The sequence below is a fragment of the Coenobita brevimanus genome, chromosome 60 (genome assembly GCF_032717465.1).
Source record: "Coenobita brevimanus isolate Jiangsu-jjx chromosome 60, ASM3271746v2, whole genome shotgun sequence".
Classification (NCBI taxonomy): domain Eukaryota; kingdom Metazoa; phylum Arthropoda; class Malacostraca; order Decapoda; family Coenobitidae; genus Coenobita; species Coenobita brevimanus.
The window spans coordinates 26471624-26499619 of record NC_137013.1 but is presented as its reverse complement, the minus strand read 5'-3'; the positions used below and the strand labels follow the sequence as shown (position 1 = coordinate 26499619).

At 42.6% G+C, this 27996-nt stretch overlaps 2 protein-coding genes, 1 non-coding gene and 1 pseudogene across 3 annotated transcripts in view; 1 reads left to right on the top strand and 3 right to left on the bottom strand.

The window, feature by feature from the left end:
* Positions 1–27996, bottom strand: part of LOC145403013 (uncharacterized) — a 763478-nt gene that overhangs the window by 310881 nt on the left and 424601 nt on the right. The gene's annotated exons all lie outside the window — the stretch shown is intronic.
* LOC145403065 (beta-galactosidase-like) overlaps positions 1–27996 on the top strand; it is a 238283-nt gene that overhangs the window by 21603 nt on the left and 188684 nt on the right. The window contains exon 3 of the mRNA XM_080274904.1: positions 4269–4332. Within this exon, the coding sequence (XP_080131030.1) occupies positions 4269–4332 (64 nt within the window). The remainder of the gene's footprint in view (positions 1–4268; positions 4333–27996) is intronic.
* LOC145403066 (uncharacterized) lies at positions 18350–19537 on the bottom strand (annotated as a pseudogene).
* Positions 20819–20937, bottom strand: LOC145403471 (5S ribosomal RNA). The gene has a single exon (XR_013897993.1). It is a non-coding gene; the product is annotated as a 5S ribosomal RNA (ribosomal RNA).

The window sequence follows — 27996 nt, the reverse complement described above, 5'->3', positions numbered from 1 at the left end:
ATAAAGACAATGCTATTTTTTGGTGAAAAAATGAATACGGGAAAACTTGGTCTGGTGTGAACGAATCATAACAAACCGCACGCTTATACACATTTAGAGGTTTACTTTAACGTCTAACTTGAAGATTGGAACAGAGAAAGGGTTAAAATCTGCATTTTAAATGTATGTAAACATGACATGAGTGAATGTGTACGCATTTTTGGGATTTAAAGGGGTAACTTCGGACAATGGATATTTAAAGGGTTGAGGTCAGACAGCATATCTAATTTGCTTTTTTTATATGTAATAAAACATATTTTGTACGATGTACACAGTCTGCATGCTTATCTTTGTTTTTGCTGCTAAGAAATATGATGTGAGAACACATATTAAGTTACCATATGGTACGGTACCGGTATGATATCCTTATAGTTCGTCTCCACTCCCTCCTCTTGTTCCTCATCTACTCACCCCTTCCATTCCTAACTCCTGTTTCTCCTTCCCAAGCTCCTTCACTCTTTAGCTCTTTCCTTCCCTATCTTCTGTTCCTCCATTCCAAGTTCCCTTTAATTAGGCATTTAAATAGCCGGCACGCTTTAAACCGTCCGGTCAGTCAGTCACAATCGTGCCTTTAACCTGCGCATAGCGTGGGAATGTACTCCCTATAATGTATATGTATAATCAACTAAACTGGGGTTGTAAGTCAATGGAAAATTTATTTTTTCATCTATTTTTGCTATATATCACTACTATTTACTTGTAATTTTTCTGTATTTTTTTGTATTTTTTTCAGCAATTTTTTTAAAAGTCGCGCAGTGTCCGAAGACCCCCCAGAACTGTCCAAACATTCAGCTGAGCTACTAGGGGCCCATTTCAGTGCATTTCTAATGAGTGTCCGGGGTCACCCTAAGGCAGTCCGAAGTCTCCCCAGTCCGGGGTGACCTCGGACACCTATAAAATATTTTACTACGTCTAGATGGAGATACTGAGATTATCTGGCTGTTAGATACTTACAGGTTATTGGCTCACGTACGTATGTAATACTTAACATCAGTATTTTGGCCAAAATAAATTGTGTCAGGATGAAATAACCTTCAAAATCGTACGAAGTCACCCCGGTTCACGGTATATTGAGCAGGAGAAGGGGGGTGAAGAGGTTGGTGGAGAGTAAGAAGAAAGTGGATGAAGAGTTTGGGAGGAACCTGAACGTGAAATGGAGGGAGAGTAAGAAATTGTTTTGGAAGGAGGTAAAGAAGGTAAGACAGTGTGAAAGGGGAAAGAGTAGGAGAGTGAAAGATGGGAATAATAGATTGTTGGTGGAGAAGAGAGAGAAATTAGGGAGATGGAAGGAGCACTTTGAGGATTTGTTGAATGTAGAGAGTGTGAGCAGTGTGAGTATAAGTGGTTGGGGAATGGCTGGGAGAAGAGACGAGAGGAGGGAGGAAGAGATCAGTAGGGAGGAAGTAGTGGAAGCAATGAAGAAGATCAGGATGGGAAAGGCCCCAGGAATTGATGGAGTGTGTGATGAAATGCTGAAGTATGGGGGTGAGATTGTTGTGGAGTGGATGTGGAAGTTGTGTAGATTGGCTTGGGAAGAGGAAAAGGTTCTGGAGAACTGGAAATCAGGTATAATTGTTCCTTTATACAAAGGAAAAAGGTAGAGAGAAGTATGTGGTAACCATAGGGGTATTTGCCTTCTTAGTGAGACTGGAAAAATATATGGTAGAATACTCACTGATAGGGTTAGGCATGTAACAGGAGCTAGTTGGAGAAGAACAATGGAGATTTAGGAAGGGAAAAGGGTGTGTAGGTCAGATATTTGTTCTAAGATATTTAGTGGAGAAGTATCTAGAGAAGGGAAAGAAAGTGTATGCTGCCTTCATGGACTTGGAGAAAATTATGACAGAATAGATAGGCAAGGTATGTGGAAGGTATTAAGAATATATGGGGTGGATGGGAAATTGTTGAGTGCTGTGAAGAGTATGTACGAGGGAGCTTGGGCTACGGTGTGAATGGATGGTGAGCTGAGTGAGTTCTTTGATCTGAATGTGGGACTGAAGCAGGGATGTGTGATGTCTCCATGGCTGTTTAATATATGCATGGATGGGGTTGTAAAGGAGGTGCAAGGCAGGGCAGTGGATGTGGGGATGGCTCTAATGAATGAGGGTGAGATGTGGAAGATTCCGGTGTTGCTGTTTGCTGTACAGTATTATTGAGTGAAGTTGAATGGGAGTTGCAAGGTTTGGTGAATGAATTTGGAACAGTGTGTAGGAAGAGGAATCTGAAAGTTAATGTAAACAAGAGTAAAGTTAAGGTGTTTGAGAGGAATGAAACCACAGAATGCACAGTGAGGTTGGATGGTGAGGGTATGGAGAATGTGAGTGCATTCAAGTACTTGGGTAGTGTGATGAGTAACGATGGAACTTTTGGGGTTGAAGTGCTTGAAAGGGTACAGCAGGGAGGGAAGGTTGTTGGTTTACTGAAAGCAGTGATGAGAAATAGGGAGGTGAGTATGGAAGTTAAGAAGTCACTGCATGATAGTATTGTGACTCCTACCCTAACGTATGGAAGTGAGGCATGGACCTTGCTAGAGGGAAACAAGTCAACACTGAGAGCAGTGGAAATGAGTTACTTGAGAGGAGCATATGGAGTGACATGGAAAACAGGTTGATGAATGATGAAGTGAAGGAATGTTGTGGGGTGGATTTGGATGTGGTTGAGAAAATTAGGAGAAATACGCTGAGGTGGTTTGGACATGTGGAAAGAATGGAGAATGAAAGACTGACTAAGAGGGTGGATGTGGGTGAAGTGGAGAGAGGGAGAGGAAGACTGAGGATGAGGTGGAGGGATGGAGTTGAGAGGTATATGAGGGAGGGGGGAGTGAGTTGGAGGGAGGGCATCAAATGGTGGGTGACAGCACAACTTGGAGGCATTTTGTTTGTGGCCACTTTTTGCGGGATTAGGACGTCAGGCTATCGATAGATAGATAGATAGTATGAATTAAAGAGACTTTTGGGTACTGAAGGAGTTAAGGACGTGTGTACAAATTGTCTCCCGTTAGCTGAATAAAAGCATCTGGCAATAGTAAGAACAGAATAAGGCCTCATCACGGTGAAGGAATTAAAATGAAAAAATAAGATAGGGGGTGCTAACCATCCATTCACTTGATGTTGTGCTGCTGTCGGGTGTCTGCCCTTTCCTCTCCTTCATTCTTTCCTTCTTTCGTCTTCTGTCTTTCTTTACTTCATTTTTTCCTCTCCCTTCTGCCTACGGATGACTTAACACTCCCTCTTCTGTCTTTCTTTCCTTCATTCTTTCCTCTTCCTTCTGCCTATGGGTGACTCTACTCTGAGTGACAAGCCAAATGGTTTCCTGTACACAGGAAACGATTTTCCACGCTGGGTGGTAACCATATAACCAAATTATGGCGCCTGGTGGTTTAGTGGGTAATTACGGCACTCCAGTTGGATTGAGCCGGTGAAGGTGTATATCCAAGGGATGGTTAGGGTTTATTGCTCATGTAATGGCCTCGGGGATGTTTGATGCTGGTCACTCTCATCATAAACGTCAGGACCAACTTGCCCAGTCCCGGGCCTCTACGCTCTTCATGGGGCAAAGTAGAATTGGATGATGGATGAAGAAAATCTTTATTTGCACTTTAAAAAAAGGTGTATCTAGGATTAAAAATCAAGCAAGGTGAGGTACAAAAGTTGAATTTTTTTTTTAGCAAGGTGTCAGCTGGAATAGGCCACACAGTCATTTTTTACATCACTTGAGCTCTTTTAATGTTAGCTCCACTTTACCAGCAAAAACCATCACCATCTTTTAATTTTTATTTTATTATTTTTTCTTTATAGAGACACATCACACACATACCTGTAATCAGTCATTCTCTTGACTACCAAGTGAAAAATGAGGTACAACCTTTGTGAGGTGCATTTCCATATACTGTATACTTCATCCATCATTTTCAGTTCAAATTGAAACCTGTATTCTTACTATAAGAACACCTGTATTCATAGTATTCCACTTTTTTTTTTTTTTTTTTAATAGTACCTTTTCATATAAGTTGGTGTTTTTAACATACCGTAGCTTTTTTGTTAGGTTCAAAGAATATTACAGAGAAACTGCTTGTTCACATGCCATTGCTGCCTAAAAAACTAATTTGCCAATTCCCTCAGTTTACTGCAACAGTTGTGTGGTAAAATGTTGTGATATTTTGGAATACATCCCTGACTTATAATGAGGGCAATTGTAGACACATAGTAACTAACTATATTGGTCTTCAGGGTGGCTTCCCCTACTGGCTGCTTAAACTTCACCCAGATATCCAGTTGAGGACTTCTGACCCAGGTGAGTGGAAGACTGTGTATAATGACCTTATGTCCAATGTGGTAATTATATCAGGCAGCACTGCTGTACTGAACTAATTCTGTAATGAACAAATGGTAAGCTAGTAAGCTATCCATTGCCAGATGCCCTATCCCATAAGGGGTGGCCACAAACAAATCGCCTCCATGTCGCCCTGTCCCCAACTATTTCACTGCCCTCTCCCCAGCACCCCCCCCCCCCTCTGTCATATACCTCACTGCTCCATTCCTTAACCTCACCCTCAGCCTCTCTCTCCCATTCCCCCCTCCTCCACACTCTCATACAGTCTGCTCATTACTCTCTGGAACTGCATCCTCTCCACGTGGCCAAACCACTTCAGTGTATTTCTCCAAACATTTTCTATCACATTCACATCCACACCACAATGCTCCTTCATTTACTCAAGTTTTGTCAGTCTGTCTCTCCATGTAACTCCATGTGCTCCTCTCAAATAACTCATTTCCACTGCTCTCACTCTTGATTTCTGTCCTTCCAACAAGGTCCAATCTTCACTTCCATATGTTAGAGTTGGTATCACAATAGTATCATGCAGAGACTTTTTTATATCCATGCTCACTTCCCTGTTTCTCATCACTGCTTTCAAAGAATTAGCAAGCCATCTTCCATGTTGTACCCATTCAAGCAATTCATCCTCCAAACTTCCATCCTTACTCATCACACTACCCAAGCACTTAAATGCACACACATTCTCCATTTCCTCATCATCCAGCCTCACTTTACATTTGGTGAATTCATTTCTCATGAAGACCATATCTTTACTCTTCCCTACTTTACTTTTACTTTCCATTTCTTATACACTCTCCCAGACTCATTCCCCAAGCCTTGCAGTTCCTGTTCGTCTTCACTTAACAATACAGTATCATCTGTATTAGGATGCGAAACAACCGAACTCACTGGCCTCACACTTCCAAGTGAGCGGGCTCCACCTGCATACCGCAAGACCCTTCCGATGACGTCACCACTCGGACCGTAACAAGTGCATGCACACACACACACGAACAGCAATATGCACTAACACTCTCGTCCTCTCTTCTTAATTTGACGAAAGATCCCAAGGATGAAACTGAATGGATTATTGGCATCCTATACACACTATGTATCCAATACATAGACTTTTGTTTAAGCACCATTAAAACCCAGTCTGTAACCACATACAGATATGTGGTGTCCCTTGAAGTATTATAATCCTTCTAGTCCCAGCTGACTGCTGCACGCAGCTGCTCAGTCGAGGCACCTTTCTTGGTGAGACAGTCAGCCAGTTGTTGTGATGTATCCATCCAAGACACTTCATCAATCTCCCCTTGCTCCCACATGTCTTGTAATACAGCAATATCAATGCGCAATCTTCTATCTTCTACATTCCTACAGGAGTAAAGGGCGCCCACCAGACTCTTGTTATCGATGAAACACTTGATCTCGAAATCTCCACATTCAGAAACCTCACGCAATATGTTGGCGAGATATACAGCAGTTTCAGCACATTCAAGCAGCGCCAATGTTTCAGCAGATAAAGTAGATTTGACGACCCACCTGATCTTTCTAGTCTGCCAGAATAAGGGACATCTTGCCCCACTAGCATCTCGTAGGAAGATCACAAAGCCTCCCTGAGACCCATTGCCTACAAGGTTGACAAAAGAGGCATCTGAAAAGCACTCTATGTAACATTCATCGAGTGGCCCCATTCTTGAAATGTATAGCTTCATGTGGTCAGTTTTCACCCTTGCGATCACCTTGTTGAACCTAAGCAACTCTGCTACGGTAGCTCGGTTGCTAGTCATACTCAACTCACACACATCAAAGGCAATATCTGGTCGAATGTATGTGGCAGTCCTATTGAGCTGCCCAATTAATGCTCGGTACTCAGTTTTCTCAGACTCAGACAGCTCTCCTGATTTTACTGCTGCACGATGTCAGCTCAGCGTGACTGGTTTCAAAGACGAAGCATACTGGAACTGGTCAAGCGTTATGCTGCCATCACTTTTGGAGACGACATTTAGACCAAGGTATTTGAAAGCTTTTGATTCCGAACTGCCGATGAGGAATATTTGGCTCAAACTGTTTATCACTTGCTGCACGAACTCACGTGTACCAGCCCAATGGAAATCATCAACATAAATACATATAATGCCTTCGATCTTGCCCCTATTACTCCAAGAGAACGGTGCTGAATCCAGTTATGACACTTCAGCTCCGAGACTCAACAACTGATCTTTAACGCGCAGGTACCAATGCCTAGCAGGATCACAAAGGCCATAAACTATTTTCCTTAGTCTCCACAGCTTACCGTTTGCATATTCAGGTGGAGGACGTAAATGAACAACTCGCTCAATGTCGTTACCTTGCAGATAAGCAGGTTTCATGTCCATAGCATGGCAGTCCCATTGGTTGGTGGAGGCAAAAGAAAGTGCCAAACGCACAGCCTCTTTTGAGCGTGTAGGAGAGTCTTTCAGGAGATCCACGTTGTCTTCCTCAAATCCTCTGGCGACTAAACGGGCTTTAACAGTCAGCTTCTCGTTTTTCATTTTTTCTGTCACAACCCATCGAACCGTTATGGTATCTTGCCCAACATCATCTGCTTCCTCATACACGTCATTATTCTGCCAGTTTGTAATTTCTTTTTCCTTGGCGCATAATATGCTCTCAGAGTTGAAAAGAACAAGCATCTCTGCTTCATCATCAACTACTTCCCATGTGCTGAAATCATTTTGCAGATCAACCCAATCAGTACTGCCATCAGAGTCCCTCTTCAAATTGTAGCAGTGTTTGTACTTTACAGTGGCTTTTCCCGCCCAACTCACAATCCTTCCAGCCACCAACTCTCCAGTTTCTGAATGTATTCCCTTTATATGCTGACCAACAGAAACCTTGGGAGGCTCCTTAACTGGAAGAGAAACTGTGGGAGGGTGATCATCCAGAATTGCACCATTTTCCGACTCATCATCCGGTGGATAGTCATTCAATACTTGCGAAGAATCGTCATTAGGCTTCTCTTGGACTACACTGTTCTTCTCATAACTACTGACGCTGTCTCCAACTGTAGTATTTCGTTCTGGAGCTTGTTCTAGATGACACACGTGCACTCGCACGTGGACCCCGCCGTGTCTCGCCAGAATTTGTTTTCCATCTCTGCCTATTACGATTCCAACCATGCCATTCATGACTTTCATTTCTTTTGTAGAAGACCTCATCTCCATTTTGGATGTCGTTTAAGTCACTCGAACGTATGTTGTGCTGCAGAGCCCTAGCCAAACATTCACCTGATTCAGTGTTTATAAACTCTTGTCTTGCTAAATGAAGAGCATTCAAATTGTCCCTCACAATTTTTGATGATGATGTAGGTTCCAAGGCTGGAGGATCATTTGCATACACATTAGGCAGGCCAGGGTTTTGACCAAAAACAAGTTGGTTAGGAGAAAAACTTGCATAGTCGGTGAGAGCATTTCTTGCCGATACTGCCCTAGCCAAGGCCACATCCAAGTCACGCTGGCTATCAGCCATTATCTTCCTAACAATGTCACCTATGACTGCATTTTGACGCTCACATACTCCGTTGCTCCATGGACTCTCTGCAGACATCGTCATGATATTAACCCCTTCTTTACCGAATTTCCGAAATGTGTACCCCCGTACTCAAAATGAAATGTCGGCAGCAGAACCGAATATGATCGTGAATACTAGGGTACTTACAATCATTATAGGGGCCTATTGGGCTTCCTCTTCCTCAGTTTGGGTGCTTTGTGATCCCATGTGTGATGACATATGGCAATTTTGTCACTGATGCCGCACTCCCCCGCCATATGCCCCTGCCATGGGGCATAGTTTTATGAAAATGACTCAGATATGTTGTATAGGTCATTGTACCCTATATATTTTGAATTTGGTATATATAATGCCCTATAACATGTGATATAATATAGCCAGATAATGCTTCTTGGTAAGGGGACTGTTGCTAGCTTAGCAACAATGGTGGTACTACAGGAAAGTGTGTGAGAGCACGCCGTAGTGTTTTTCAAGCAGCTGAACGTGTCAGTGCTTTTGGATTTACTTCTGTGCCATGACGTCCTACGGCAATGAATCTGACTCGGATAGTGACTTAGAAGTGTCTGACGATAACAAAACACAATCTGACATAACTGTGAGCGACTCTGATGAGGAGTACATGCCTGAGAATGACAGTGAAGTGAGCGATAATAGTGGGGAAAGTGATACTGATTCTGGTATCAGTTTGGCCTTGAAGCGCATCACCCCACCCCCACCTACTTTTGACCTGCCTGTCTCCTACCTCATTCTTCATGGATATTCTTCATACTTACAAGGTAAATAATACAATTATTATTCTCCTCCTTATTCATTGATTTATATCTATATCTACTATATTTATCTGTATATTGTATGTTTACTAAATAAGTTGGTTAGACATGTAATATTGTAATGTACATTATTTTAACATATCATAAACACATCTCGTGGTCAATATCTACTTACCAATTCAAAAATAAATAATGTAAAGCAAATAGAAAAGATGTAATGATAAAATAAATACTACCCAACGAAAGAGCCATGCCTGGGGGAAATTCGGTTTGGCAGGGGGGGTAGCTGAGCAGGGGAGGGGGGATGCGGTAACGAAGGGGTTATAGGCTTCTCCCAATGCTCGTATTTCAGCATTGTTGAATTCACACTCATTATCTGCAAGAATTTTTCCGGGTGTGGCAAACAGAACAATCCAGCTCCGAAATACTCCTTTGATAATGGTGGTTGCATATTTGTCCGCAATTACTATCGCGGTGCAGTACTTAGTCGCCAAATCAACAAGGACTAAGAAATAATGCCTTCCCCAAGCTTTCAAATCCACAGCTATGGCTTCGTTAAACTTAGATGCCTTGGGCAAACTAACTACGGGTCTAGGCTTAGCTCTCTTGTACCGACAACAGACTGTACATGCATTAGATACATCCTTGATAGCTTGCTCCAGGTCTGAACTTTTAATTCCAGCATCTGTAATAAGTCTGATTAGTTTAGCTGATGTTGGGTGTCCAAATTGCCTGTGAAGCTTCGAAGCCATTTTGTCTACATCACTCCCAAGAGATGCCAGTGCAATCGTTTCACAAAACTCTTGGCATAGTCACAGAGAAATTGGAAGCAAGTAATGGCCTGAAGATGAGGACTTCAAATTAACGATAGTTCCACAAATTTTGACCTGGTCACTCTCAAAATTAATCACCATTTTTGCTTTTTTCATGGAACGTTTGCTCAGCAGCAAGGGAATATAGCAGCTCACCACATCAGTCACAATGGTTGCACGCATATTTCCAATGTAGCAGGGCAGAGTAACATGTTTGAGGGAAGAAACTGTGACACCATCAGCGAAAGTAAATGCGGAGGATGACTTTTCTTCTATTATAGCTTCATGTTCGTAATCACTGAGCTCACTTAGATAGCAGTTGATCCATTCAACCTCACATACAGTTGTAGAACACCCTGTCTCTAGAACAGCACATCCCTTAGATTCTTCTACTAGTGTCTGTAATTTACCTCTACTAACTGTATCATCCGCATAGCCCATAAATAATGACAGATGCACTGTTTCATAATTTTCTTCTTGACTGCCTTTATTTTCATATGCATCCGGACAGTCACGTGCCCAATGAAATGGAGAATCACATACTAAACACCTCGACACCATACCATCAGGCCCGAACGGGTTCTTCTGCCTACTGGTGGATGAGCGTTGGGAAATTCTAGCAGACACAGTTGAACGGCCATCACCACGACCTCTATCACGTACTGCACCACCCCGAAACCTTGTCCTTCCTTGTCGAGTACTCCTAACGTAAAACGTTTCCTCATCCCCGACTTCTTCACTCCAAAAAACTGGTTCACTCTTCTCACTGGCAGACACCGATGCATCGTTCTACCCGCAAATTTCCCCAGCGAAAATACGATTCAGGGCAGATTTTATATTTTTATAAGTTACCTCAGTTATTGCAGACATCACTAGTTGTTGCTCACTCTCTGAAAGTTTGCATGAAGCCAGAAGCATAAAAGCCATCACAGAATTCGGTAGTTGCATGTCCTGCTTCGTAAATTTAAAATAAACATGCTCGAATTCTGCCACGAACTTACGAATGTTCATATTACCAGGTCTTCTGAAGTTGTACAATTCATGAAAAGCTGCAAACTGCTGATGTCCTTTGTCCACGAGAAATAAACCGTCTAGTTTGTTCAACAAGGTCTGAACACCATTATCATCTTTCAGATCAGCAGTGTCAATTTCTGAAGACGCCACCCTCGCTCTTCCTGACAATGAAAGGTGAATGGCTAGAGCTTGTATCTTTTTTGGTAAGTCCATCAGTTCACACTATATATATTTTTTTTTTTTTACACGAGGAAGAAGGAACCAAAGGCCATGAGCCCGCAGTAACAGTTCCCTCCAAGAGAAAAACAAAATACAATAGAGAGCCAAATTCAAGATCTGATCATTTTGAGATGCCTGGACAAACTGCGTTTGAAAGACTGGAGATCATAGGCAGCAGGAAATACAGACAGAGGGAGACAGTTCCAGAGCTGACCTGTTGCATAAATGAAAGACTGGGAGTAACGGTTAACTCTTGCATTAGAGAGTTGGACAGAAAAGGGATGAGAGTTTGCTGCCAGATGGGTGCTATGCACCCGTCTTAGAGGTGGAGGAATGCAAACAGACAGTTCAGAGGAGCAGTGACCATTAAAGTAGCAATAGAAAAGAGATAAAGATGCAACAGTGCGGCGAAGAGACAGAGGTTGAAGGGAGTCAGTAAGAGGAGGAGAGTTAATGAGACGAAAAGCCTTTGACTCCACCCTATTGAGAAGAGCTGTATGTGGGGAGCCTCCCCACACATGAGAGTTGTACTCCACACAGGGGCAGATAAAACCCATGTATAGAGTCAACAATTGTGCAGGGGTAAAGAAAGAGCGGAGTCGGCTTAGCACACCCAATCTCTTGGAAGCAGATTTTACAAGAGATGTAATATGCTCTTTCCAAGATAAGTCCCGAGTAAATGAAACCCCAAGCATGTTCAACGATGATGCAGGATTAAGCTGAATATTACCAAACATTAGTGGGTACACCTGTGGAAGATTTTGTCGGGTTGATAGGTTTAAGAACTAGGTCTTAGATGCATTAAAAACAACCATATTATTTTTACCCCAGTCAGAGATACGAGCCAAGTCAGACATTAGGTGTGTCATAGCCTCATCCCTTGCCTGTTGAAGCAACTGCTGAGGTGGGCGTTGCGGGAACCAAATGGAAAGGTGAAAGGTGGAGTCATCAGCATATGAGTGGATAGGCTTAGATGTACAGCTTAGAAGATCATTGATGAATAAAAGGAAGAGAGTTGGTGATAGTACAGAGCCCTGAGGAACACCATTGTTGATAGATGTAGGAGAAGAACGATGGCCGTCTACAACAGCGGCTGTAGAACGACCAGAAAGGAAGCTAGTGACGAAGGCACAGATAGAAGGATAGAAACCGTAGGAGGGCAGTTTGGAAATTAAAGATTTATGCCAGACTCGATCGAAAGCCTTTGAGATGTCAAGTGCAATGGCAAAGCTTTCGCCAAAGTCCCGAAAGGAGGATGACCAGGAGTCTGAAAGGTAGGTGAGAAGATCGCCAGTGGAGCGTCCCTGACGAAACCCATACTGACGATCGGAAAGAAGGTTGTGATAGGAAAGATGCCTCAAAATTTTTCTTTTGAGAATTGACTCGAAAACTTTTGAAATACAGGATGTTAAAGCAATTGGATGATAGTTGGAGGGTTGGGAGTGGTCACCCTTCTTTGGGACTGGCTGAATGAGAGCAAACTTCCAGTAAGAAGGAAAGGTACAAGTTGACAGACAAAGGCGAAAGAGTTTGCCTAGGCAGGGTGTAAGCACAGAAGCACAGTTCTTGAGAACAACAGGAGGGACCCCATCAGGCCCATATGCCTTGTTAGTACTGAGGCCAGTGATGGCAGAAAATACATCAACTGAAGAAATTTTAATGTCAGCCATGAGGAAGTCAGAGGGGGGAAGTGATGGAGGAACAGCACCGGAATCGTCTAAGGTGGAATTGGAGGAGAAAGTCTGTGCGAAGAGATCTGCTTTATCAGTAGAAGAAATAGCTACAGAACCATCCAACTCTCATAGGCAGAATCATTTTCAAGTTTTGGAGGCCACTTAGTTGAGCATGACGCCATTATGCTCAAACCACGCTCTGCTACCAGTATTAGTATGAGAAACAACCGAACTCACTGGCCTCACACTTCCAAGTGAGCGGGCTTTGCCTGCATACCGCAAGACCCTTCCGATGATGTCACCACTCGGACCGTAACAAGTGCGTACGCACACACACACTAACAGCAGTATGCACTAACAATCTGCAAACAACAATACAGGAAGTTTCCAAATGCTGCCCTCTCTCATTAGGACTGCTCCAGCATCCACTGCCCTACTTTGTATCTCTTTTATTACCTCATCCATACACAGATAGAACAACCATGGAGACATGACATCCAGGTTTCAATCCAACATTCAGATAGAGAATTCACCATCCACATACACTGCAGCCTTAGCATCCTCATACATACTCTTCATGTCATTCCCATATACAGTACTCTATATATTCTTCAGATTTTTCACATTCCTTGTGCATCCGCGCTGTCATATGCTTTCCCCAAATCCATGAAGACTGCATACAACTTCTTTTCCTTCACTAAAAACTTTTCCACTTAAGACCTAAGGATGAATATCTGCTCTACACAACCTTTCTTCCCTTCCTATAACCTCCCTGTTCTTCTCCAACAGTTTCCCTAGTTATTTACCTAACTCTGTCAGTAAGTATCCTTCCATATACTTTTCCTATTACACTATGTAGACAAATGCCTGTATGAATACCACAAGCTTCTTTTTCCCCTTTCCCTTTATACAGGGGAATAATTATACTTGAATTCCAATCCTCTGGGACTCTGCCCTCCTCCCAGGCCAATCTGCACATCTTCCATATCCATTCTACTACTTTCTCTCCCCCATGCTTCATCATTTCACCACACATTCCATTAATTCCTTGGGCTTTACCCATTTTGACTTTCTTCATTGCTTCCACAACTTCCATGCTGCTAATCTCTTCCTCCTTCCTCACTTCCCTCCTTCTCCAGCCATTCCCGAGCCACTTATACACGCATTACTTTCATTCCCTTTGTTTAACAGTTCCTTAAAGTGTTCTCTCCATCTGCTCACCTCTTCTCCCTTCACCACTATCAGTCTTCCATTTTTCTTCTTTGCTCCCCCACTGACTTCTTTATCACCCATTCTAAGTGTCCTTATCTCCTTCCAGAATATTTTCTGACATTCCCTCCAACTTACACTCATATTCCTTCCAATTTTCTCGTCCATTCTCTTCTTACTCTCTCTTACTAATCTTTTCACCTCTCTCTTCCTCTCTATATACAGTATAACTCTCATTTCCATCTCTCAACTTCCTCCATGCCTCTGCTTCCCATCCACTCATATGCTTTCTTCTTTTGCACCACAGCTTGTCGAAGCTCTTCATTCCACCATGCTTTTCCTTGCATCCCCTTTTGTCTTCCCTTCACCCCACTCACCACCTCACATGCTGCACAGTTTTCTATGAAAATCTTGCACACACCTTCCACCTCCCCATCTCCTCCAGATCATAATATACAGTACCCCAATTGCTCCTTCACTTTTCTTATATTCTGCATTTTTTTCCATCCTCTTGCAACCTTTCTGCCCTCCTTGTATGGACTACTTCCTCCTGTTCTTCCCACCTTCTATTTCTCCATTGCACTAGAGCCCTGTCTTTCATCACCACCAAGTGGTAGTCAGAAAGGCCACTCCCCCAGCCTCTGTAGGCTGTTACCTCCGTTATGTACCTGCTCATTCTGTCATCCACACACACATAATCAGTCATTGCCTTCCGTTCATCACTCGTCACGTATACATGTGGATTATTTTGTGTGTAAAGAGGGTAATGGCTGTCACCAACCCCCTCCCCACACAAATGTCCACCAGAGCATTGCCATTCTCATCCACTTGTGCAGGCACACCCCACTTACCAACTACTCCATCCACCTTCACATTCCCTACTTTTCTATTCATATCGCCAATCAAAAAACACCCTTTCATTCCTCTCAGACTTTTCCATGCACACTTCCACATTTGCCCAGAACTCTTCTTTCACTCTGCATGCACAATCTTGCATTGGTGCATACACACACACACTTGCCCACTTTTGTTTTCCTGCTTTCAATATCACCCACACAGTCCTTAAACCAACTGATTCAAAGTCTCTTATATTCTCCTTCCATCTCTTGTACATGGAGGTCCTGAAGATACGAGCAGTTAGGTACCATTTGGCATAGTCGTATAATGAATTCTTGTATAACGAAATACGTAACTAATGATAAAATATTGGTTGGGTTCAAGGACCCCATCATAGGCAAGTTTTCAAGCTAAAATATACGATACCAAACACAACAAACATATCTATATTACTGAACTGTAGAGAAAGCAACCTGAAAGAGCAAATAGTATGCAGATAACATGACTGCACATTAGTTAAACATATAAACCATACATAACACTCACCTATAGGAGGTAATGTTGTGTTGGAGGTGGGAAGCTGGCAGTCGCCAGCTGTGCAGCCATGCCACATTCCCAAACCCATATTATTGTACCCGGCACGTTAAAATTATCACTTTTTGATCAAAATTACCGCGCTCATAAACAAAGGCATTTCTTCATATAACTCGGTAATTACTATGGAATTACTATATTTATGTGGAGTGGTTAATTAACGTTACTGAATTTGTTTAACTGTCAAGTACCTACCAGATTATAACACTGGTTATCGTAAGAGTTACTAAATCCTGCTGTTGAACTAGTCTTATACAGTAAAAGTCCAATATTTCGGCATCCAATTCCCCGGCAAATCTGACATTTCAGCAGTTTTGAGAAATAGTCCCATTTACGAAAATCTCCGATCGTTCGGCAGATTCTCTGATTTTTTTCGTCAGTCTTGAAATTCTCCATGAGGCTCGCCAGCTAGCTACCCGCCTTTACCCGCCTTAGTGAGTGAGATAGTGAAAGTGATGGAACGAGTCTACCACTGCCATGAAGCTCAGAGGCTAGCTCTTTCTCCTATAGCATAAAGAGAGGACAAACATGTAGTGAGTCTAGCATGGGAAAGAGAATCTGTTTCGCCATTCTTCCGCCATTCTTCCGAGTTGTTGCCGTGCTGCTGCCGACTTCTCTTGATTCTTCTGTGTGCTTTGTGAACTTCGTACCGAAATACCTCTGAAATTACTATTCGAGTGTGCTGTAAGCACCGTAACATCAGACAGGAGCTTTGTAACACCTGAGTGGACCAGCCGTGTGTTGTGAACAGTACTGTATAAACATCTTCTGCGTGCTTTGAAAATGGCCTCCACGTGTGGAAAGTTAACTGGTGTTAGCAAGAAGCGTACACATAAGATGTTGACTATTGTACATATTGTACATATGTAAATAAGGAACCTACTGTACTATAAGTTTAGGTAAGTGCATGTGAACTTGTAGGCCTACTGTACCATTACATTTATATACAGTATGTTCACTAATTTCTTTATTTTTCATATTCATGTATAGTACTGTATTCATTACAGTATTGTACAGTATCAAACAGTATACAGTACTCTCTCCAAACACATTTGTAATGATATGAGTAATGATGATAGTGTTCACCAAAACATATAAGGTACTGAGTGGGTAGGGTTTTCGATAATTCGGCAATTTTGATATTTCGGCACTTGCCTGGTCCCATAGATGCCGAAAAATCGGACTTCTACTGTAGTAGACTTGTTAATTTTGCAATCCCCGATTTATTTTTCAGAATATGAAATTATGAAAGTTATCACATTATCGCATGCATGCTATTGCATATCGCAAACTGTGCCAAAATATTGCATTTTGCATTAATTATCGCATGTCTGGCAACGCTGCAGCTGAGCAGTCCCACTATTTCTATCCGAGGTTGAGAGAAAACGGCAGTGACTGCATTTGCTGGGATGACTGACTTAGAATCCTCCCACCTCGCCCCAGACTGAATGTCATGTTGGATTTTCGAGATCGTATAATGAAAATAGTCCCTTATTGACCCAGGTCGTATCATTGGTTTCACGTACAGTGGGGCACCAATTTTCGCGCCTAATTGGGTCCAAAAATAATGCGCGAAAGTGGAATTAGCGAAAATTGGGGCATTGTCTTTATGGCAATAAGGCTAATTGGTTCCCGGTTATCCTAAAGTAACATCAGATTTTCATTTTCACTTGCAATACAGTACATCAAATCACTATTGTACATTGCATTGTGAGATACAAACAATAAAAACTGTACAGTACACATTATATGAAGAGAAACATACCACAGAGACCAGGTTGAGGTGTTTAATGGATGTTGGGGGTAAGTATCCGAGGCGTTTCCTCCCGTCTTTGAATGTCCCGGCCACTTTTTATCACCACCATTGCCTCCCGGCCCTCCCCCCACACCACCAGGCCCTTTCCCCACACTACCAGGTATAGTATAGGCCACTGAACCTTGAGAATCCAACACAATGGAGCTAGCATGCTCGTACACAATGGCGGGAATGGGTGGACAGAGTGTTGACATGACGTCATTCAAGATGGCGGTGGGTTGCGGGCGGGTGGTGCAGGAAATTCAAAGTTCAAAATATTGTCCCAAACCCAAAATTTGTGCGCGAAAATCGATTTTTTTTCAAGCGAAAGTGGAAGTTAGGGAATATTTGGTGCATGCTGCAAAAGTGGATTCCGCGAATCCTGCTGTAGCGAAAGTTGGTGCACTACTGTATATCGAGTGGTCGTATAATGGGACCTACCTGTACACAGCAATACATACACCTTCTTTTGCCCTGTCTTTCTTAATAATAATAATAATAATAATAATAATAATAATAATTGGTTTATTGGGTTAGCAGTGATACACTGACAATGTACATGGGGTTCACTTAATATAGTTTATGCTAATCTAGGACTAGACTGAGTTAATCATGTGCACAATGGATGGAATGGCGCTGTTCTTGTACCGGTCAGTCCTCGGCGCTCTGATCGGCACAAGCTTGTTAATGTGCTTTGTAGTGCAGCGTGGTGGGGGAGCGTCAGGTGGGAGGAAGTGTCGGTGACGAGGGTGACATAATAGCCCCCTCCCAAACTTCCCCAGTGCCTCCCGATGCCTCTCGGAAAGCCTTGGCAGACTCAGGGTAGTCAGGGCGTTGTCGTAGCTGTCATAGGCAGGGCCCAGGATGATCTTGCACGCCCTTTTCTGTGTCCTCTCGAGCTGCTGCTGTTGTGTGAGGGTGAGTGAGGAGGACCACGCTGGGGAGGCGTACATGAGGGTAGGGAGTATGAAGCCGGTATAAGCTTCACGTAGCTCCTTTGCTGGCGTTCCCAGTGACTTGAATTTATGCAGCATGTACAGTTTATATGAGGCTGTCCTCACTATGTTGATGACATGTTGCTTCCGACTCAGCCGGTCATCCACCGTTACATCGAGCGTCTAATGGACTGGACCAATTGGAGGGGATGAGTGCCCACTGACAGCTGGGGACGAGCCACGGCCTGTGAGGAGGTACAGAAGTGCATCACCACAGTGTTGGTGTGGTTGATTGTCACTTTGTTCTCCTCAGTCCACTTCCTGAGTCTGTCCAGGGTGGACTTCAGTGGCGAGTAGTCCGGCTGCCTGGTGTTGATGGGAATGCCAACGCTACTGTCATCAACATACTTCCACCGATGCGGGGTGTCCGTGAGGGCATCGTTGATGAGGATGAGGAAGCACAGTGGACCTATCTTGGTACCCTGGGGAACCGCACAGGTCAGGGGGAGGAGGGAGGAGATCGACTCCTGATACCTGACGGCCTGATGTCGCCCGGTGAGAAAGTCAGCCAGCCACGCTGTCAGCTGTGGATGGAGTCCCAGTCGTATGGCCTTGTTGATGACAACAGTGTGGTCAACAAGGTCAAATGCCTTTCTAAAGTCAACAAAAGCGACAGCCAGAGAGGTGTTGCGTTTGTCCAGGTGGCCATATAGGAAATCAAGAAAACTGACAAGGCAATGAGTAGTGGAGGAGGACTTCATGTTACCAAATTGTTGTATATCTATTGAATTTTTAATTTTATCATATGCCAAGTCGAACACAAAATCTTCACAAAGAAGGCTCGGGACAGGGGTAATGGCAATTGGTCCGAGGTCACTCAGTGACTGTGGGCTATGGATTTTGGGGATGGGTGTTACGTAGGAAATTTTCCAGTCACTGGGGCAGGAGTTTTGAGATAATGAGGCATTAATTATGGAGGACAGTGGGAGAGCAAGTTCTGGGGCAAATTCTTTGTAAATTTTGATTGGCAGGTCAGAAGGTTTAGTAGATCTGTTATGCCTCAGTTTCTTCAATTTTGTAGCTATGTTGACCACCTGGACAGAGGGGGATGGTGAGAGGGAAGGGAGGTAGGCAGGTAGGAGAGAAGGGTCGAGAGGGGGCAGACTCTGACAGATAGAGGCAAAGTGACTGTTAATCTCTCGAGCTGCTAGGTCAGGTGATAAGTCAGAGGTACAGGGAGGAATAGAAGTTTGCTTTTGTAAGCCACAAAGAGCTTTGACTCTGCTGAACCACCGCTTCTTTCTTGCTGTTTGAGGTGATGTAGTTTGTTTGGGTAGTAGGATGACCTGGCTGCCTTGATCTCCCTGATGACCCTGTTCCTCAGGGACCTGAACAGGACGCGGTCGGTGTAATAAGTCCTGTTGCATCGTTTGATGAGTCGCTTGAGGCGTGGTGTCATCCATGGGGCATCTGATGTCTCCACAGAGAAATCTTTGACAGTGAAGAAGTGGTGAAAGGCTTCAGTCGTGGTTGTGGCGTAGTTCCTCCACTTGGTATCTACATCCTCAGCGTCCAAAACTTCCCTCCACTGGTGTTGAATTACCCACCTTCCAAACTCTCTCATGGCAGAGTCCGGCATAGGGCGGTGGTACCAGGTGACCCTTTGCCTTGGCATGGAGGTGTTAGGTGCCGGCGTCCATAGAATAGTGATATGGGTGCTCCGGCCAAGAGGGGGGAGAGGTCGGGGAGGGGAGTACTGCTGGGCCATATCAGTGATGATAAGGTTGAGGGTTGTTTGCTCTGTATTCCCGCACATATGCCCCATCCATATTCCCACTCTCTCATCTCTCCATTTAGTCTCAGTTAATCCACTTATGTCTAGTTCTGCACCCTCACGCACCTGGACAATCTCTCTCTCTCCCTTTCATCTCATCATTCTCACCCTTTACATTTCATGTTACAATCTGTACCATGTCCTTTGTCCGGTCCTTAGTCATCACCTGTTTGTCCGTCATGGTCCGTGGCTTCTTGTTTGCATACATTCAGTCCTCGAGTAACGCGAACAATAGGACTGGACAGGGATCATGCTGCTCAAAACCACGTCATTCAGACAATATGTTTGCATGCATAACAGTACAGTACAGTGTATTCTAGCGACTCTCCAAAACGCTCACTTTTACTCCTTCTTACCATCCTACCCCACATAAATTATCCCCTGTGTATACCCTTCGTCAGGTAAAACACTGAAAGAGATATAACTCTTGTAATTAACCCTAGATAGGTAATGTTTCTGACTTAACATATTTAGGTAATGTGGGTTCTGACAGACCCCAACATTAAAAAATAAAAAAAAAATACTTACACTGGATTTATTTGGAAATCCCTATTTCTACATGAAACTACATCATATTTCTTTATTTTAATAAAAAAAACAAAGTCCATTTTTCACTATGCTTTCTTTAAACATAATTTTAAATAAATACTTCCATTTTTTTTACTTTTTTTTTTTTAATTACCCTGTGTAAACTGAAAAGTTTCTTCTTCCAACGGTGGGTGGTCCACACATCACCGTTGGTGGGAACTCCTTTTGAGAAATGGAGAAACAAAGCAAATGAATATTTCACTGGAAATAGAGAGAGTACAAAATCACGTACAAATTTCTACTTATTTTTGGCTACCTTCAATTACCACTTCCACATATGCATATTTTTTTATGTCTAGGGCTCCATTTTTAGTCAGTATATACTGCAAACATCTGTTAACATGACAATCCATGAAAAAAAAAATCTTTTACCTGCACTAGTATCTAATTACACTCACCAGGCACTGACAGTGGAGGCAGCAGGAGCATTCCATTCCCATCTGCAGTGACTGCAGTTTGATACTAGTACAGGTAAAAGTTTTTTTCATGGATTGTCATGTTAATAGATCATTCATTCATTCATTGCCAGACGCCATGTATCCCAGACGGGGTGGCCAATGGCTTAGAGTTAATTGTTTTACAGGGAGGGGCACTAATCCTCCACCAACCCCACTTGACACGTAGGGATGCCAACAGCATCTGGTGTTCCCAGGCGGTCACCCATCCAAGTACTAACCAGACCCAACGTTGCTTAACTTTGCTGATCGGACGGGAAGCGGTGTACTCAACGTGGTATGGCCGTTGGCTGTTGTTTGCAGTATATACATACTAAAAATGGAGCCCTGGATGTAAAAAATATGCATATGAGGAAGCGGTAACAATATTACATAAATGGTAATCTGGGGTCTCTCAGACCCGAACAAGTTACGTGTTAGGTAATCTGGGGTCTGAGAAACCCCAATGACTCTATAGTGCCAAATTAGAGCCAGATGCAGAAATGACCCTACTATTCCCATGAAGGTCATCAAGAGTCAGGAGGGTACTGGGAAGGACAAGTTTTTTGGATTAAAAAAAATAAACACCACATGCAAAACAAAACCTCTGGGGTTTGTCAGACCCCACATTACCTATCTAGGGTGAACATCAGTGGTATCAAAAATAGCACTAACCAAAACAAAAGTTGGGCTGTATAGTTCCCCGGCATGCTCTGCCTGCCCCCAGTGTTGTTGTTGTCGTAAAGTTTCGCCATCTCTCATATCGTACTTCTTTTGGTATGGGCATTAGGCCGTATTTATGGGTTTTGTAGTTTTAGGGGATGAAGTAGAACAAAAATATTAGCTAACTAGAAAAAATTACTCTCTCATCTGTGTGTTCTCATAAGTTAGCATTCAGTTGCACATTCCTTGTTTGATTTTGCACTTCCCAACACATTTGGAGTGACTGAGCATATGGCTTGTTCTTTCTCTGATGCACCACATAATGCCCTATGAGCATCTCAGTCAACATTACGAACATTCACTGCTGCCAGGTTTGCATTGCCAGGGTTCCCATGCACGATCTTCTTTATCTTCTCCTGGTCCTTCCAAATCGTTCTGACGGGGCTTTCATTCATGCCATGCTTTTTTGCCATTTCTGCCTACCTCTTTCCCTGCTTTAACTCCATTACTATCTCATACCGCTTTCTGGGTGGCTGGGGCTGATCATGCGGCATGACCCTAGCTCGACACGCACACACACACACACACACACACACACACACACACACACACACACACACACACACACACACACACACACACACACACACACACACACACACACACACACACACATGTTGCCGATGGAGACGAAGCTTATAGTGGATCATGGGGAATTAATCGCCGAACCAGCAGCAAAAAGGAACCCAGCCTATTGTGATTATGTAAATGAATACGTGAATGGTGGTCTCGTATGATAGTGGTGAAAAAAGCGCAGATTTTGGTCCAACAAGAGTACAAAATACAGTGAAAGTGTAAAGTTTTCGTAGGTTGCATCATGGTGGAAAGAGGCAGCTCTTTGTTTACACCTGATAGTGGCGAATTCGAGGGTTTTACCGACAAGGATAAGGGTGAAGGAAGTGTTAAACTGAATCAAACAAGAGTTGCAAGAGTGGAGAAAATGGCACAGAAGAATATCCAGGAATTTATGAAGGTATGGTCAATAATTAGAGAGTTAGAGGATCATACCTTGGAACAGGATATAGAGATTAAGATACTTCAGAACAAGTTGGATAACATCTGTACACACAGTGCTGAACAAGAAAGGCAAGTTATGGAGTTAAAACTGAGTAATGAATTTGCCTCAGATGAAATAAAACAGCTCAAGAGGGAAAACAAGAGGTTGGAAGAGGAAAGGGACAGGATGAAAAGTAAACTAGAAGAGCATGAATCAAAGTCAAGGATGCATGATGAACATATTAAGGAAATCAAGGAGCAGCACAAGGGGTGGAAGAAAATCCAGGAGGAAGGAAATATAAATTTAAAGGAGATCATAGAACAACAAAGCAGGGAGGAAGGAAATATGAATTTGAAGGAGATCATAGGACAAAAAAACAGGGAAAAGGTGGAAAAGGAAGTGGTTAGGGTACTAGGAAGTAGAGAATCTTTAGTCAGGGATGTAGCAGACAAGAAAAAATGCATGATAATTTCAGGACTAAAAGAAAAATGGATGACAATAAGGTCAGAAAGGGAAAGAGAAGAACTGAATAAGGCAAAAGAGATAGTATGAATAGTTATGGAGGGTAACAATAAAGCTCAAGAAGAGATTGAAGAAGTGTTTAGGCTAGGAAAGTACGAGGAAGGAGGGGCGAGGCCACTTAATGTGAAGTTTAAGTCCCAGACAGTGGTAAATGAAATTATCAGCAAAACTTGGAAACTATCAGAAAAGGAAGAGCTCAAGAATGTTTGGATAAGGAGAGATGCAAATGAGGAAGAGAGAGCTAAGATGAAGGAGCTGTTAAAGGAAGCAAAGGCAAAAAACGAACAGAGAACGGAGGAAGAGAAGACAGTGTTGAATTGGAGAGTTATGGATCAAAAATTGAGGACATGGTACCAATGGAGAGAGGGAGAGAAGAGGGAATAAAGAATGGCGAAAAAAGTTGGAAAGTGGCATATACTAATGTTGATGGTTTAATATTAGCAAGGTTAGAAATCGACGATTACTTGAAGGAACATGAACCGGATATTATGTGCTTTATAGAGACCAAATTAAGAGAGGATAGTGACATCCTTATGGGAGATGGCAAATACAAACTGTGGAGAAGAGACAGAAAAGAAAAATGGGAGGAGGAGTGATGATATCAGTGAAGAACATCAGTGTGGAAAATGTAGAACTAGGAGAGGGTAAGGCTGAAGCAATAAATATGAAACTAGAAACTGGAGAGAAGAGCAAGAGAGACATTGCAGTGGTATACGTTCCCCCTAAGACAAGGGCGTGGAAGGACGATGAATATCAGGAGGTGTTATCAGACATGGGTAGCTATCTCAAGAAAGTGATTGAGAAAAGCAATAACATAATCATGGTGGGGAATTTTAACTGTAAAGGGGTGAAGTGGGAGGAATGGGATTCGGGAAGCAATGAAGATTCATGGGGCACTATATTGTTAAATATTGCAATGAGTAATGTAATGACCCAATGGGTCGAAGAGGAGACTAGATTCAGAGGAGATGACACACCAGCAAGATTAGATTTACTACTAACTAAGGAACCTGAGGTAATTGAAAACTTAAAATATCAGTGCCCTATAGGAAAAAGTGATCATGTGGTCATTGAATTCCAGATGATAAAAGGGAACGTGGTGCCAAGAGATGAGCTTTATGGGCAGGGAAGATACGACTATGGGAAAGCAAATTTTACAGGATTGATGAAATTTTTTGAAAATGCGGATTGGAGAAAATACAGAGAAACAAGAGAGACGCAGAGGAAGTGGGATATCTTTCTAGCTCTCTGTAATTCGGGTGTGGAGAAATATGTTCCAAGAGTAAGTTGGACAGAAAACAGGAAGAAGGATTTTTTTTTTTTTTTTTTTTTTTTAATGTGTCCATCTCTGGGCACAGGCTTCACAGCCTGCTATCAAGGCCCAGCAGTCCTTCTACATACCATACACCTCTACATGTCACCACTTCGGGGCTAACACCCACTGTCCATATTGAATACATGCTAGGGCTGTCTCATACAGGACCGGTGGATTGGTATTAGCGTTTTTTTTTTTTTAACGACATGTCGGCGGGTCATCTGGTAGATCAGTAAAGCCTGATTTAATGAAACTCGAATCCTTAAACTGTTCCCTGCCCCAGCCGGGATTTGAACCTGGGTCCGTTAGGACTGAAGGCCACTAACAGAAGGTGCATGATAGCAAAAAAATGAGAGGAACATGGCATGAACAAATGGTTAAAGAGAGGTAATATTAAATCAAAGGAAGAATATAAAAGAACTATAGTCTGTCTCAAGAAACATGAGGGAGAGAATTTTACAAAGCCTTTGCCAAAATCGGAACACGAGTGACCGTGTGAAGGATTAAGAGGTCCCCTCAGGATTCTGGACCTTCCTTCTTCCCTCTTCCGTTTTCTTTCCTCTACACACACACACGCACACACACACACACACACACACACACACACACACACGACACTTAAATAATAAAACAATGTGTAGCCTCTGTTTATCTATCAGTGCCCAGATATCGGTCCATATGAGGATGGATGGAGGATGGGAGTGGCCCGGGTCGGAATGTGGGGAGGGTTAGGGTAAGGAAGCCAATGAAATAGCCTTGAAAGATGAAGAAGAAAAATTATTTTATTTTATTTTATTGTTTTATTACTATTCTTTATGAAAAAAAATGTTATGAAAAAAATGTAAACTGATTTACAATAGTTTTACTGATCGAAGGATCAACAGTAGCATTTCCTTAATAAATATTCGTTATTCTCTAAAATTTACATTGAAAATACAATCTCTCTCTCTCTCTCTCTCTCTCTCTCTCTCTCACTCAATATTCATGTCTCCCTCATCTAAACCTTCTTCTTCACTGGTGGAATAATTCGCCACATTAATGACGAATTCTTCGACCATGTGATTGCGCACAATGTCATTTCTGATATATTCCAGTTCTAGCTTTCTCGTATGCTCCATACATTTTTGCCAGTTTTCTGGTGTCACTTTCCTCACTTCATTTCTTGTGATTTCCTCCACCACACGCATTGTCTGATTATTATTGGAATTCTTTTTTCTTACTTCATCTTTCACTTGAGCCCATATAAGTTCTATTGGATTTAATTCGCAGTGGTAGGGCAGAAGTTGCAAAACCTCTTGTCCATGGTCTTTTGCGATAGTGTCTATTTCATACTCTTGCCTGTCTTTATTTCTTTCCACCAGATCTAGCAGCTCTAGCTTGGAGTATTGTGGGTTGTGTTGAACGTTGTTCTCCCTCAGCCATTCTATTATTTCATTATTACGGGAACCCTGCGTTGGTGCTTTATTGAGGATCTTAGAGTGGTACGAAGCGTTGTCCAGAATGAGCAGTGAATGGGGTGGGATGTTTGGGAGTAACTGGTCTTTGAACCATGCTTTGAAAGTGTGGTGATTCATTGATTGGTCGTAATCTCCTCTGTTACCATTCTGAGATTTGAACATGTTCAAACCTCCACGCATGAATCCATCCTCTCCGCCTGCGTGTATAATGATAAATCTGGATCCTCTGCCACTTTTCACCTTCGGGCCCAGTTTTCCATCTGCAGTTGTCCAGCATTTATTGACACTCGTTTTGATTAACCCAAGTCTCATCTATGTAAATCTCTTGCCATGGGTTGATTGATTCTCTGTTTTCTTGTATTTTTCTTAGATAAATTGCTCGTACCAAAGAAATATCACGTCGTTCCATCAGAATTTTTCATCCTTTATCTGATTTCTTGAAAGGACATCCATTCTTTCTCAGGAGTCTGTGAAGGCTTGCTCTTGATCCCTTAAAAGTACAGTAATCTCCTCCTTTACCTTCGCTAAAAGGGAGATGACAAGACAACTCTATCTTGTCATCTCCCAGGAGTCAGTCAGGAGGTGCTGTGACCTGAGATGCCAACTTACAAATTCTTGATGACAGGCGAATCATGCTCAAAAAAAAAAAAAAAAAAAAAAGTAAAAGAAAAGGAATAATATGCTATTAAATCTAAATATACAACGAATAACTGGTCCAATATTTTTCGTTTATTTTTAGCGCTTTGTATAAAAAAAAAAAAAAAAAAAAAAAAAAGTTGCGTCCAAAAACAGGAACCACAGTTCATATTGACCTGTGAGCATAGCGGGTCACTTATACCCATTCATTCATTGGCTGTGTGTGTGTGTGTGTGTGTGTGTGTGTGTGTGTGTGTGTGTATGTGCCTCTTGCCCTCAGGCCTTGTCCCTGGCCAGCCTGTATTCCCACAGGTCGTTAAGTCAGGTGCGTTTAGCCTTTGACAGTGACTTTGGAGTAAAATAGACGATATTCTACCCTCATCTTTCCTGAGACAGACTATAGAAATGAATATACAAGAATATGCAGAGAGGAAGAAAGAAACTTTGAAAAAGGTATAATTGACAAATGTAAGGAAGAACCCAAATTGTTTTATAGATTTGTTAATGGCAAATTGAAACAAAAGGAAGGAATCACCCAACTGAAAGTAGAAGGAGAGGAATACAAAGATGCGGCAATGCAAGCGGAAATAATGAACAGATGTTTCTAATCGGTTTTCACTAAAGAAAGGGATTTTGTGGAGGGGGAGGGTGCGATTAGAAATGTAGCGATAAAAGACATAAAAGTGGAAGTGCAGGAAGTGTATAAATTACTGGAAACTCAAGATGTAAGGAAAGCCCCAGGACCGGATGGAATCTCTACCTGGGTACTGAAAGAATGCAGAGAACAACTGGCAAATAAGATTCATGATTTAATTGTGTGTTCTCTGGAAGAAGGGGAAGTGCCTTGGGAATGGAAGAGGGCCAATGTGGTACCAATTTATAAGGGAGGAAGCAAGGAAGAACCCATGAATTATAGACCATGTCGCTGACCAGCGTAGTTGCAAAGTTGTGCCAGAGAATTCTGGAAGACAGATGGATAAAATATCTGGAGGAGATGAACATATTGGCTGAGAGCCAGTTTGGATTCAGAAGTGGAAGGTCATGTGTTTCCAACTTGTTGAGCATTTACTCTAAAGCGATTGACGTGCTACAGGAGAGAGACTGCTGGGTGGATTGTGTGTATCTGGATTTAGAGAAAGCCTTTGACAAGGTACCCCACATGTGACTAATGTGGAAATTGGAACACATAGGAGGACTGAAGGGAAACGTCCTGGAGTGAATGAGAGACTTCTTGAGGGACAGACAAATGAGGACAGTAATACAGGACAAGATGTCCAGATGGAGGGAAGTAACAAGTGGAGTCCCACAGGGCTCGGTGTTAGCGCCAGTAATGTTCCTGATTTATGTAAATGATATGTTAGATGGAATGAACAGTCATGCAAGTGTGTTTGCTGATGATGCAAAGATCTTGAGGAGAGTAGAAGTCGAGGAAGACTAAAATGCCTCAGGAAGACCTGAATAGGATCCAAAATTGGAGTCAGAGGTGGGAAATGAAATTCAACGCAAAAAAATATAAAATATTGGAAATGGGTAAGAGTGCCAAGAGGCTATCACTGAATTACATGATGGGTAATGAACCAATAAAAAAAAGTGAGAGAAGAGAAAGATTTGAGAGTGCTGATCCAGGATAGTTTGTCACCGGAAAAACACATTAACCCTTTCAGGTCTCCTGGCCACTATAGTGGCATTCTCGGTAGGGGTCTCGTAGCCACTCCTGTGGC